This window comes from Felis catus, chromosome X, assembly GCF_018350175.1.
Source record: "Felis catus isolate Fca126 chromosome X, F.catus_Fca126_mat1.0, whole genome shotgun sequence".
In the NCBI taxonomy this organism is placed as follows: domain Eukaryota; kingdom Metazoa; phylum Chordata; class Mammalia; order Carnivora; family Felidae; genus Felis; species Felis catus.
The window spans coordinates 111376813-111389702 of NC_058386.1; the positions used below are offsets into that span (position 1 = coordinate 111376813).

General features: G+C 47.8%; 1 protein-coding gene across 11 annotated transcripts in view; it reads left to right on the forward strand.

Moving 5' to 3' along the window:
- Positions 1-295: 295 nt before the first annotated feature.
- INTS6L (integrator complex subunit 6 like) overlaps positions 296-12890 on the forward strand; it is a 56446-nt gene continuing 43851 nt past the window's right edge. For 2 of the 11 annotated variants that reach the window (XM_045050443.1, XR_006592860.1), the window contains exons 1-2: positions 411-784; positions 926-1003. In XM_045050443.1, coding sequence (XP_044906378.1) covers positions 674-784; positions 926-1003 — 189 coding nt within the window. In that variant the 5' untranslated portion in view covers positions 411-673. Of the gene's footprint in view, positions 350-377; positions 785-925; positions 1004-8721; positions 8851-12890 lie in introns of those variants that run through there. The other 9 variants (XM_045050439.1, XM_045050447.1, XM_045050442.1 and 6 more) reach the window with 9 other exon arrangements.

Below are 12890 nucleotides of genomic sequence, written 5' to 3' on the forward strand. Positions count from 1 at the left end.
TGTAGTGCTGCGCAACTGTTGCTCAAATTCACTCTTCCTTTGAGCCATCGTGTTTGAAGAGCAAGAGAATATACATCCAAACCACCCTAAGTATCCTAACGGCTTCCAAGTCGTTTAAAGGAGGGTCCTTAACATCTCCCCTCACTTACCCCCTGCTTGGGTTCAAACTTCAACTCCCAGGGTTCGCCCAAGTCCCGCCCCTTGCCCTGTCATCTAATGAATATGCAAATACCACATAATTGGCAGCCAATGGCGTGGTTTCTGGTCACATGGTGCCCATGGTAGGTGAGCGGACAGAAGTTGTGTGTCGGTGAACAGAGACAGCTCTCAGTCTGGGGCGAGCGCTTGAGTGAGCGTGGACGGATGCTTGGGCAGTAGTCCCTGCGGCGGCGGCGGCGGCGGCGGCGGCAGTAGTGGTGGCAGGGGAGGGGAAAGGGGGAGGGCCCCGAGGGCTACACACGCTCCCACTTTCAAGTTCCCTTGGAGGGAGAGGAGGTGGGGCTGCAGAAAGAGGAGGCCAGGAGCAGTTCCATCCGTCCCGTCCCGTCTCCCCCTTTTCCTCTTGCTCCTTGCACCCTGCCTCTGCGAGAGTTGAGGGTTCGGGTGGCAGTCCGCGGCAGTGAGGGCAAGAGGGCCAGGAGAGTGGGCAGCGGAGCCAGGGGTGCGGGGGAAGATGCCCATCCTGCTGTTCCTCATAGACACGTCCGCCTCTATGAACCAGCGCACTGACCTGGGCACCTCCTATTTGGACATTGCCAAAGGCGCTGTGGAGTTATTCTTGAAGGTAAAGGGAGGGGAGGGGAGAGCTGGGGAGAGCTCCCGAGGGATGGGGGTGGTGGTGGATCTAGGTGCTTCTGTAACGTCTGTATCGCCCCCTCCTCCCTCCTTCCCTTCGCGGCCCCCTCCGTCATCCCTCGTCCCGCAGCTGCGCGCCCGGGACCCGGCCAGCCGCGGAGACAGGTACATGCTGGTCACCTACGACGAACCCCCGTACTGCATCAAGGTAAAGGGGCCACCGAGGGAGTGGGCGGGCGGGAAGTGGGAGCCAGGCTCCCCGGGGCTGCCGCCCCTGCCCCCGCCCGAGGCGGTGCTGCGGCGCCCGGCGGGGCGCGCGGGCCCGGCGGGCGGGGAGGGGGGGGGGGCGCGCGGAAGGCGGGCGGAGCGGCGGCGGCGCCCGGGGCCGGGGCCGGGGGACGCCGGAGGGGCGGCCCCGGGACGAACGGCGCGGAGGCCGAGCCGGCGGCGGCGCCGACCGCAGCGGCCTCGGAACATGGCGGACATTTTGCTTTTGTATGAGCCAGAGAGGGAGACTGAGGGCGCTGCTGAGATGGAAAGGAGGGAGGGGAGGGAGGGGAGGGGAAGGAAGACCCGACACCGGGAGGGAGGTTGCGGGATGGGCCCGCCCCCTCGGGGCGCACCGGGAGCGGCGGCGGCGGCCCCGGGGCCGGGCGGGCTGGGCGACTCCGCCCCGAGGTGCTGCGGGCCCGGCGCGCGGGCTCTCCCGGCGCCGGCTCCTCCTCCTCCCGGCCCAGCCTCCTCCCCCTCCCCCCTCCTCTGCCCGCCCCTCCCCTCCCCCCCCCCCCCCGCGCCTCCCCCTTCTTCCTCCCGCTCCCCTCCCCTTCCTGCTGAGAGCGTGGCAGAGCCAGCCGCCGGCCTTCGGAGTGGAGCCGGAGCCCGTGCACGTCTGTGGTCTCTACCCCGCCCCACCCGATGGCAGATCTGCCCGCGGAGCTAGCCTCCCCCACCCTAGACCCGGAGAAACTTCTCATTTCTCCCCCTGGATCGGTCCGCTCCAGCCCGCTCTCGGGCACCTTAGCGACTGTTAGTGTTTCCTTGCAGACTCCGCCGAAGCCGCGACGGGCTGGGGCGGGGACGTGCGGATCGGAACTCACTGGGGGCCCGAGCTTTTTAAGGACCTGGCCTACCTATTTACATCCTAAATTAGGTTGCTGTTAGCCACGCAGGGATTTGTCCGGGGAGAAGAAAGGAAGGAAGGGGGAGGACTCGACTGCGCGAGGCTGCGGTAGTCCAATTCGATGATTCGATCCACGGGATTCTGACCTACAGGCGAAAAGTAGGGAGGATTTAACCTCCGTGGGGTAGTTAATTCATGTTCCTAATGGCGAGGAGATAAAGAACTGCCTTGCCTGCAGTGGCCCGATAAACTAGAACTCAGACTATTAAGTCAACCTGCCTGAGAGTCCTGCTTGCATGTTGAAATTTCAAAAATATATTACCATAATCCTTGACGTCTTTTGCTAGACGCCTTCTTTTTCTCAGAATTATCTTAATTGTGCTGGGGAGCTGCAGTCGGGACATGTTGTAATCCGTTTCAGCCGAGGGAAGTGTTTCAAAGAATGGAACCTACCAAACTGAAGAGTTGGCCAGAGAGAGCGTGCCTTCAGAAATAAGGCCAAAGGGAGGCTTTAATTTTGTAACTCGTAGCTTGGGTTCACAGTTGGATTATTAGGTTCCCCTTCAAACTGTTCTGGTTTGGGGGCTTTGTTTTCAGTTTGTGATTTATCTGTGTTAAAAACTGCAGCAAGTAGACCGCTTCCAAAATGCCACAAGCTTTGAAAAAATGTCAGTTTCCCAAAAGGGTGTGACCATTTTTTTTCCACATAGAAAAGCAGATGTTTGTACGTCCTGAGTCTGAAAGCCTACACCCTTTGAGTACTAATACAGATAAGAACCCACCGTTTGTAGGGTGGCCATTTGAAATTCTCCTTAATTTGAACGAGGAAAAAGGATAAGCCACAAAGCCGTGTGGCTTTTTTTTCTTTAAAGGATAACTTACTTAACATTTTTCTGAAATGCCAAGACTTGCCATTTAAAAGTGTTGTTGTTGTTGTTGTTGTTTTTGATCTAGAAACATTTCGTGGCAATATTTACAGAATCTTTGGAAAGGAAAAAGAAAGTCTCACTTCCCACCCCATCCCACAGCCCCCCCCCCCCAACAACCATGGTGACATCTTTTTACCTAGCATCTTTATCATGGTATATACATGTTACTTTATGTCCTGCTTTTCCCGCCTGTTTTGTCCCATGAATTATTCTGGGTTGCCACATAGTCTTCATACTTAAAATTTTTAGTGGCTGTGTAACTTATCCATGGTATTTTAGAGGCTCCAGATAGTTCTATGAACAGAGGGGGAAAGTCGGACTTTGTTTTTAGTGGAAATTTCATCTCTCGGCTCTCTTAATCCTGCCATGTTATATATCACATTTTTTCCCCTTTAGAAAAAAAAGCATCCTTCCAAGTTGAATTTGATCTTTGTTTTCTTCTGTAGATGGGAAAGGAGAAGGCGCCGTGTTTACATGCACTAGAAAACGGTTACCGGTTAGTTATCTTAATGATGTTCTCGTCATGTTGCTGTCCGTACCTGAATCACTAAGGATGTACATCTTTGGTAGCATTTTCTTTTTCTGGGTCTCCGCAGCCAGTCCTCTGCCTCCCCCACCCCTCCCCTCAGCATGTGGTAACTATTTGTTCTTTGGCTTTTAGGATCTAGGCATTTGGGAAGGCCTGAAATTTTAGAACGTCTGGTGAATTTTTCTTAAAAGTTAGTTGAGTCTTTCATTAGCTAATAGCTGGGAGCCAGAAAGGTCTGTTTTCTGTCACACCGATTATCAAATTGGTCTTTCTTTGATTGTCAGCAGGCATCTCGGTCCCTACTCAAAACTTCACTCTCCGTTAAGAGTCTGGGTCCCTTCAGCCAAGTGATGTTACATAGGGCTTTGCTGGTAGCTTATTTTTCTGCAGAATAGTGTGAACTGTATTTCTCAGTTGCTCTCCAGTTGGAGGGTCATTGTTTATCTCTTCTCAAAATAACTACTTATTTCTCAGGTCTTGGTTATATCCAGCTCCAAACACTGCCGAACGATTTGTGTGTGTGTGTGTGTGTGTGTGTGTGTGTGTGTGTGTGTGTGTGTGCTACTGGAAGATTCAGGGCTGTTGGTGGTGTAAACAGGCATGAGTTGAGTTGTGCATTTGGGAGGGTTTTTTTTTTTTTTCTAATAGGCGTGGAACTCTTCCCAGTATATCCACTTACAGGCTCTGACAATAAATCTTGTCAAAAGTTACAGTGACTGGAATTTTTCTCTGATGTATACTGTTGTGTACATGAATATAGTATTTCACGTAGGGCTTAGTGGATTCTTACTGCACTTAGGGATGGCTATGTGCTCTTTTAAAATTCGTCATACCTGTTACTTGCAGTCTGGCGTGGATGGAATTCGGTTTGATTTGGGGACCATATAGAAAGCATGTGGAATGCAAGCATGTTGTGCTACATCTGTTTCAAGCTTTGCTTTGTAGACACGTTTTATACATAGTGTCACAAGGCTTGACACTACTTTCATACAAAGGTATCTATACAGCTGGGATGAAACCCTGTTTAATAGTTTAAAATTTCGAGTATATCCATATAAGACTAATACATGATTTTAAAAAGTGGGCTTGAGGGGCATCTGGGTGGCTTAGTTGGTTAAGGGTCTGACTTCAGCTCAGGTCGTGAACTCTGGGTTCGTGGGTTCGAGCCCCGTGTCGGGCTCTGTGCTGACAGCTCAGAGCCTGGAGCCCGCTTCGGATTCTGTGTTTCCCCTCTGTCTCTGCCCCTCCTCCACCCACTCCCTGTCTCTCTCTCTCTCAAAAAAAAAATAAATAAACAGTAAAAAAAATTTTTTTAAAGTGGGCTTTGTTTTGCATACTAGTTCCTAATAGTTTTGGCTGAGGTTCCGCTGCCTTGTGTGTGTTGTTTTGCCATGAATCACAATTTCCTTTTATTCAGTGAAAGATAGCTGAGGTAAGCCTGTGGGTACTACCAGCTCCCAGCAAATTGAGGGCACCAAGAAGAAAGTGAACCATGAGACTGGGGAACATAATAAATATTCAAAATAGTTTGATGTTTGAAGTGACCTTCTTAAAATGATATCTTTTTTATTGAAGGAAATGCTTTTTTAATATAAACCTGAGTCACTTTTCTAGAAATAGCTGAAACACATGTATAAATAGTGGGCAGAAGTGGTTTTTTTTTTTTATATATAAATAGGAAGAGATGTTTCAAAGAACTAGCCCAAGTCTGTAATTTGAAAACATAGAGCATTTGAAAAAGTGAAACTTTCCCTTGAGTGTTGCTTTTTTTCACATCCTGTAGCTAGTTGTGTTTACTGGTATCTGTATGCCTTTATCAACATGTATCAGCAAAGGCAGTATTTTGGCTTACAGATTTAGGGAGTAAACTTGGGCTTTTGAAACAATTTTTCTTTTACATTTATTTATTTTTGAGAGACAGAGAGAGACAGAGTGCGAGCAGGGGAGGGGCAGAGAGAGAGGGAGACACAGAATCCGAAGCAGGCTCCAGGCTCTGAGCTGTCATCACAGAGCCCGACGCGGGGCTCGAACCCATGAACCGTGAGATCATGACCTGAGCCGAAGTCGGACGCTTAACTGACTGAGCCACCCAGGCGCCCCTAAACTTGGGCTTTTTAAATGACCTGTGTTCCCAGCATTTATTGGTATTGTAACGAACGCATAACTTTTTCATATGCCCACAAGTGTATTTTATGGGCCTTATTTGGACAGAAGAGTGACCTTTAGGGGAGCCTTTCACTGTGGTTGGAAGCTAAGGAAGTGCTTTTGGGTGAAACAGTAGCCACACGGCCTGTGAGAGCAGCATGAGAGTAGAGGGTGCACTCTGCACGCAAAATGCCACAAAGGCGGTGCATTGACTTTTATGATGAATTGTGTCTCCCCTGACCTAGCTTCCTTTTCACCTTCCTCACTGGCCCTTCAACGCATGCGATGATAGTTATTTTGAAATTAGAAAAGGGAGGAGAACCATTAACAAAACGAAAAGGCAACCTACTGAATGGGAGAAAATATTTGCCCACCACGTATGTATCTGATAGAGGTTAATATCCAAAGTCTGTAAAGAACTCCTCCAACGCAGTAGCAAAATACCAATCTGATTTACAAATGGGCAGAGGATCTGAATAGACGTTTTTTCCAAAGAAGACCTAGAGATGGCCAACAGGTGCATGAAAAGATGCTCAAGGTCATTAAGCATCAAGGAAATGCAAATCAAGACCACAATGAGGTCTCACCTCATGCGAGTTAGAATGACTGTCTTCAAAAAGATAAGAGATAGCAGGTGTTGGCGAGGATGTGGAAAAAAAGGCACCCTTGTGTGCTGTGGGTGGGAATGCAAACTGGTGCAGCCACTCTGGAAAAGTGTGGAGGTTCCTCAAAAAATTAAACATAGAACTACCCTATGCTCCAGCAATTCTGCTTCTGGGTATTTATCTCAAAATAAAAACACTGATTCAGAAAGATACCTGCACCCCCAGGCCCCTGCGTTTATCGCAGCATTATTTACAATAGCTAAGATATGGAAACAACATCAGTGTCCATTGATGGATAAATGGATGAAGAAATAGTGATACCTATATTATCCAGCTGCACAAAAGAAGGAGATCTTGCCATTTGCAAACCATGGATCATGCTAAGTGATGTGTCAGACAGAGGAAGACAAATACTATCTGATCTCACTTATATGTGGAATCTAAACAAAAAACGAAAACAACACACAAGCTCACAGGTACAGAAAACAGATAGGCGGTTGCCAGAGGCGGGAAGTGGGAGGTGGGCAGCATGACCGAAGGGCTCAAAAGGTACAACCTTCCAGTTATAAAATAAATAAGTCATGGGGATTTTTTTTTTTGTAATGTATGGCATGGTGATGATAGTTAAAATACTGTGTTGCATATTTGAAAGTTGCTAAGGGAGTAAATCTTAAAAGTTCTCATCCTAGGAAAAAAAGAAAACCGTTTTGTGGCTACACATGGCAGTGGATGTTAACCAGGCTTAATGTGGTGATCGTTCCGCAATATATACAAACATCACATCCGTATGTTGTATACGTGAAACTAATATAACAATATGTCAGTTATACACACATACCTACGAAGTAAATGCTTACAGACTTTCGTCCAACCTATGATTTAAATGTAGTTTACCAGTTTTCCATGCCAGGAATTAGAACTTTAGTGAAAAGCCTGTACAAATAACCCTTCATCACTCATATATGCCACTCTATCTGAACCTCTGCTTACTTGCAGTCTGGCGTGGATGGAATTCGGTTTGATTTGGGGACCATATAGAAAGCATGTGGAATGCAAGCATTTTGTGCTACAAATGTAGCTACAATGAATTTTGTGCTACAGTGAATAAAATATTTCTTCCAAAAAAAAAAAAAAAAAAAAAACAAGCAAAGTTTTCGATAAAAGACTAGATCTCTGGCCAGGGGAGTAAGTGCTGTCTCCAGACTGGGCACCCGCTGCCAGGTGACGGGGAGTGCTGGCAGAATTGCAGAGTCCTGTGTGTTCCGTACCCCCAAATCTCTCCTCTAGCCATTCATTCTTACCTGCTTCTCCCTTGTTTCACTCTTGGTCCTTCCTCACCTGGACTGCTTTTGCAACAGCCACTCCATTGGTTTCCCTGCTTCTGGTCTGGTCTTGCCCCTCACTGATTCCTCCCCCTCATTGCCACCAGATTGGTCGTTCTTTTTTTTCTTTAAGTTTATTTCATTTTGAGAGAGAGAGAGCGCGCGCGAGAGGGGCAGAGAGGGGGAGAGAGGGAGAGGGAGAGGGAGAGAGAGAGAGAGAGAGAGAGAGAGAACCCCAGGCAGGCTCCACGATGTCAGTACAGAGGCGAACTCCGGGCTCAAACTCACGGACCCTGAGCTCATGACCTGAGCTGAAATCAAGAGTCGGATGCTCAGCCAACTGAGCCATCCAGGTGCCCCTAAATCGGTCATTCTTAAAAGTAAAATAAAGTCACCCCCCTCCTAAAATCCTTCAGTGGCTTCCCCAGTACATTTCAGAGTAAAAGCCAGACTCCTCCAAGGCTTCCATGACCCCAGCTCACCTTCTCAACTGTGTCTTTCCACTCCTTTCCCTTCTCCTGGGCCTCAGCCTCCGGCCACAGCGAGAAGGCTGTCTTCCCCAGACTTACTATGCCTCTTGCTTCTGTGCCATCGCATATGTTGTTCCCTGCGCCGGGGACACACTTGTTGACCTGACGTGCCTCAACTCTTGATCCTACATTCTCAAAAGTCATTCTGCCCCTCTGCCCCACCCATACTCCCAGCAGTGTGACGACTCCCACTGTGATCCCCTGACACTGTCCAGACCTTCACTATAGCAATTAGCGTGTCATGTGGTGATTCCCGGTGTTCATGTTGGCCTCCCTAATGTGAGTTCTTTCAAGGGCACATACTTGAACTTCTATCTGAACCCTGAGCACTTAAGGGAGTGCCTAGATTTTAGCAGGTAGTCAGTAAATAGACAAAAAGTAATGTAGCAGAATTGTATTTTTTACAAGACCAATGTATATGCATCCCCTTTCTTTGTCGAAGTATAACTGATATACTAAAACACAGCAATCTTAACAACTCAATGCATTTTTACACCTTTATACGTTCATGTAACCTCCACCCCAGACCAAGATACAGAACATTTCCGTCAACTCAGAAAATGCTTCTTCCTGTGATCCCTTCCTTCCTGCAGGTAACTGTTGGTCTGACCTTTGTCACCACTGTGGTGATATGATCAAAATGGTGTTTCCTGACGAGAAGTCTGCCAGTGGATTGCTACTGTAGCAGTCTAGCTGTTCATTTGCCATATGTTCACTGAGCACCCTCTCTGGACCAGGTCTGTTACAGGGGCCTATGACATAGGCCGGAAAGTCCTGGCCCAGGGAGAGACCAGCAGAGTAAAAGACGCAGTCCTAGTCATCAAAGTTCTTGAGAATGGACATTGGAAAAAGGTGACTGGAAAAAGTGGATTCAGGTATGGGGTGTGTGAAGAGCAGTGGACTCTTTTTTTTTTTAAGTTTGCTTATTTATTTTGAAAGAGAGAGACAGAGCACAAGCGGGGGAGGGTCAGAGAGAAGGAGAGAGAGAATCCCAAGCAGGCTCCACACCGTCAACACAGAGCCCGATGTGGGGCTTGAACTCTTGAACTGTGAGATCCTGACCTGAGCTGAGATCAGGAGTCAGACGCTTAACTGTCTGTGCCGCCCCAGGCGCCCGAAGAACGGTGGACTCTTAACCAACACGTTGGAAGTGAGGGAGGAGGGTGGGCAGGACACAGCAGGATGAATTCAGTTCATCCAGTCAGGATTGTAACTAGCCGAGACGAGACCACAAAAGGGCTTTGAAACCTCTGAGCTAGAGTTTGTACGTTTTTCCTGGGATGAAGAGCTGTGAAGTGGGTTTGAAGAGAAGTGAGGCAAAAGCTTGCTGTCTGTACATTGGTTGGCTTATTCGCAGTGGCCTGCATTGGGGTGGGCTAGGGAGTGGGCAGAAGGAAAGGGGGAGGCGACCCCCAAAATGGAGTTGCAGTTGCCTCGTTTTGCATCAGTGCGGATCGCGTGGGAGCTTTTGGCCTGGAGGTTGGGATCAGGGTGGACGGGATGGCAGAAGGGCAGGGCGCATGTCAGGCCAGGGCCGATACTGTCCTCCGTTTGCCTGTGCTTCGAGAAGATAATCAGAACGGCTCATGAGACAGGGTTCTTAGGTGCACCGAGTGGTCAAACATGGCTACAGTTCCCACGACTCAGGGAGAGATGCGCTTCCCAGAGAAAGGCAGGGTCGAAGGACCCTCTGTATGGGGGGAGCGACAGGTATGAAGACGGGACCCCCACTGGCTTAAGTTCTTAAATGAAGAATTCTTTGTAAACAGGGCCTCTGGTTCCCTTTCACCGAGAGTGTGAGTGAGAGATCCAGGCAGTCCCTTCGTGTGAGTACTTTCTGTGAGCTGGACCACACTATCTCCTGGATACGATGTTCTAAATGGTGATTAGGTTCCCAGACCTTCCTCCCCAGGAAAGCCTTCTTAACCCTTAATGTCAGTTAGCCAGAGAACTATTGTGTTTGTTATTGTTTCCACGGGGGAAATGGATTTGGGTTTCCAAGGTGATTTGTTAAAAACACATCTTTTTCACAACTCAGGGATGGTGGGGGCGGGGGGCGACATTGTAAAGGCTCCAGTGATGAGGGTGAAGGGCTGAGGTGTTGGTGAGAGTAGGCACAGCTCTTCAAATATACCATTCATGTTTTAGATTGGCTGGCTATATTTACCCTGTTAAGAACAGTACCCACTGGCCACATGTGGTTTTTGAGCACTCGAAAGGTGACTTGTCTGAATCGAGATGTGCTGTAACTGTGGGACGCCTGGGTGACTCAGTCAATTAAGCGTCCACTTGGGCTCAGGTCACGATCTCACGGTACATGAATTGGAGCCCCGCGTGGGGCTCTGTGCTGGCAGCTCGGAGCCTGGAGCCTGCTTCGGATTCTGTGTCTCCCTCTCTCTCTCTCTGCCCCTCCCCAGCTCGCGCTCTGTCTCTCTGTCTCTCTCTCTCTCTCTCTCAAAAATAAACATTAAAAATTAAAAAAAAAAAAAAGATGTGCTCTAAATGTAATTTAAACACTTGATTTTGAAAACTCGGTACAAAAATGTATAAACCATCTCATTAACCACTTTTAGATCAATTACAAATTTAAGCAACCATACTTTTTATATATTGGGTTAAATGAAATATACTATCAATTTCACCTACCTCAGTTTTTAAAAATGTGGCTACTTAAAAATACAAAATGACATATGTGGCATGCACTATATACTTCCGTTGGACAGCGGTGTTAGTTTCTGTTCTTTCTTAAGATATTTCCGACTTTCGCATCCTAGAAATTATTTGCCAAGGAAGTTCCTTTCTCTTCAAGTTCTGTTTAAAATTAACACCATAATGGACTTATTTGTGTATGAAAGGTTATCATACGGTTCAGAGTTGATGGGTTGATAACCTTGGCCCTGGGGCAAAATATGAAAGCATCCCATTCTTGTTTGTATTGGAAGCCAGTTTGGTGATCTAACTGGTTGGGTTAGAAGTGTTTTCCTAGGCTAAGTACAATAGAATATATGTGTGAACTCCTAATGTAAATGCGGGAATTCAGAATTCTGTTAGTAATGTGTGCTCGCCAGTGGCTCGAAATGTTCCATGCTTTTAGTGTTATTAGAAATATGTGACATAGCCCTCATTTGACTTAGAGAGCTCCTTGGCCCAAGAATTCTTAGGAACAGTATTCATCAATAAAAGTAGGATAAAGGATAAATTCTCTAGCTTGGCATAGTACAAAACCTAAGAAACAAAGGGAGGTTTGTATCACTGCTCTTACTGAAGACTTTCTGGATGTTCCCTAGCAAGCCCTTGTCTTATATCATGGGATGTCATCAGTAGCATTGAAAGGGGGGGTGGGGTGGGTCCAGGTTCACACGATGGGAGAACTCCCATGATGATTACTTTCTCTAACCTCAGTCCTCCTAATGGGGGTTACAGAAGTGACCACATTATTTTTTGTTACTGTAATGACTTCCATTTAAGGAAGAAAAAGCAATGTTTAATCCTGAGTCTGGACAGAAGTACTGAATGGCACGTATTTTGCATATAACATGTCATAGTTTGGGGTCCTTCTAAAACCCTCCCTTGTTTGGGGCGCCTGGGTGGTGCAGTCGGTTAAGCGTCCGACTTCAGCCAGGTCCCGATCTCGCGGTCCGGGAGTTCGAGCCCCGCGTCGGGCTCTGGGCTGATGGCTCGGAGCCTGGAGCCTGTTTCCGATTCTGTGTCTCCCTCTCTCTCTGCCCCTCCCCCGTTCATGCTCTGTCTCTCTCTGTCCCAAAAATAAATAAAAAAATAAAAAAAATAATAAATAAATAAAACCCTCCCTTGTAGTCGAAGGTGTTATCCGACTTTTACAGATAGGATTGGACATATCACTACTTTCTTGTAATAATGAACAATAATACAAAAGCTTTCTAATAACAGCAGCTGACATTTATTGAGTAATGCTTATGCACCGGGCAATGTGCCAGTGAATATAAGGTACTTCTTTTATTTATCTTCCCAGCCAGCCTAAGTCAGAGGTACTGTTATTATCCCCATTCAACGGATAAGGAAACCGGGGCCCAGAGAGGTTAAGTAACACAGCCAAATAGTGACCCGGGTCTGTCTCTATTCCAGAGGCTTCGGTAATGAGCCGCTTTACTTTTCCTATCAGTCATGGGAGAACATTCCTTTTAATAACTTCTCACTTGTATTTGTTTTTGGTATAGCAGTGCTTGGCACCATAGCAAGCACTCACCGACTGAACATTATTACTGCCAGAGTCACTAGTTTTATTTTTTTCTGACGATTTCTAGGCGAGTATCACAGTGCATTCGTTTGTGAAACAGTTTGGCTTTTGATGGGCCACAGTTCTGCCCCTACCCTGGCAGCGTGTGGAGCTGGTGGTGGGGATTGAGATTGGTTAGTGTGTCCATGTCGGGGGTGGAGTTTGAGGACGGTTCGTCTGGGCTGAGTAGACCCTATAGGAGAAGCGGTAGGCTTGAAAAAGCAGCAGGGTAGTCTTTGGCCTTCTAGTGGCTGCCAGGATCTAATTTTGCCACTTTGACTTTATCAATCTCCCGACAAATGTGTTTCTGGTAAGGAAAAGAAAGACATTCGGGATACTTCACAGTAACCGTTGCTTTCTTCCAATCCACAACCTGTGGGGAGGCAGAGTGGCTTGGAAAAGGCTGGAAGGCACCATAAGCACCTTTACGGAGTTTTATGTATCAGCCTGTGCCTTTACCTGATGGTACCATTCTCATTCCCTCCACATCTCCCGGTCTCCCCAAGTCCCCGACCCCTTCCGGAGCCAGATACCTATTTCTCCTTCCTGCTTAGTTAAGCTGGGAAGGGTGGATTTCCGAGAAGGAACAGCGATGCCGCCCACTCAGCCACTGGGGTCCTAACCAGAGAAAAGGGATATGAAGGCTTTTGTACTGATGTG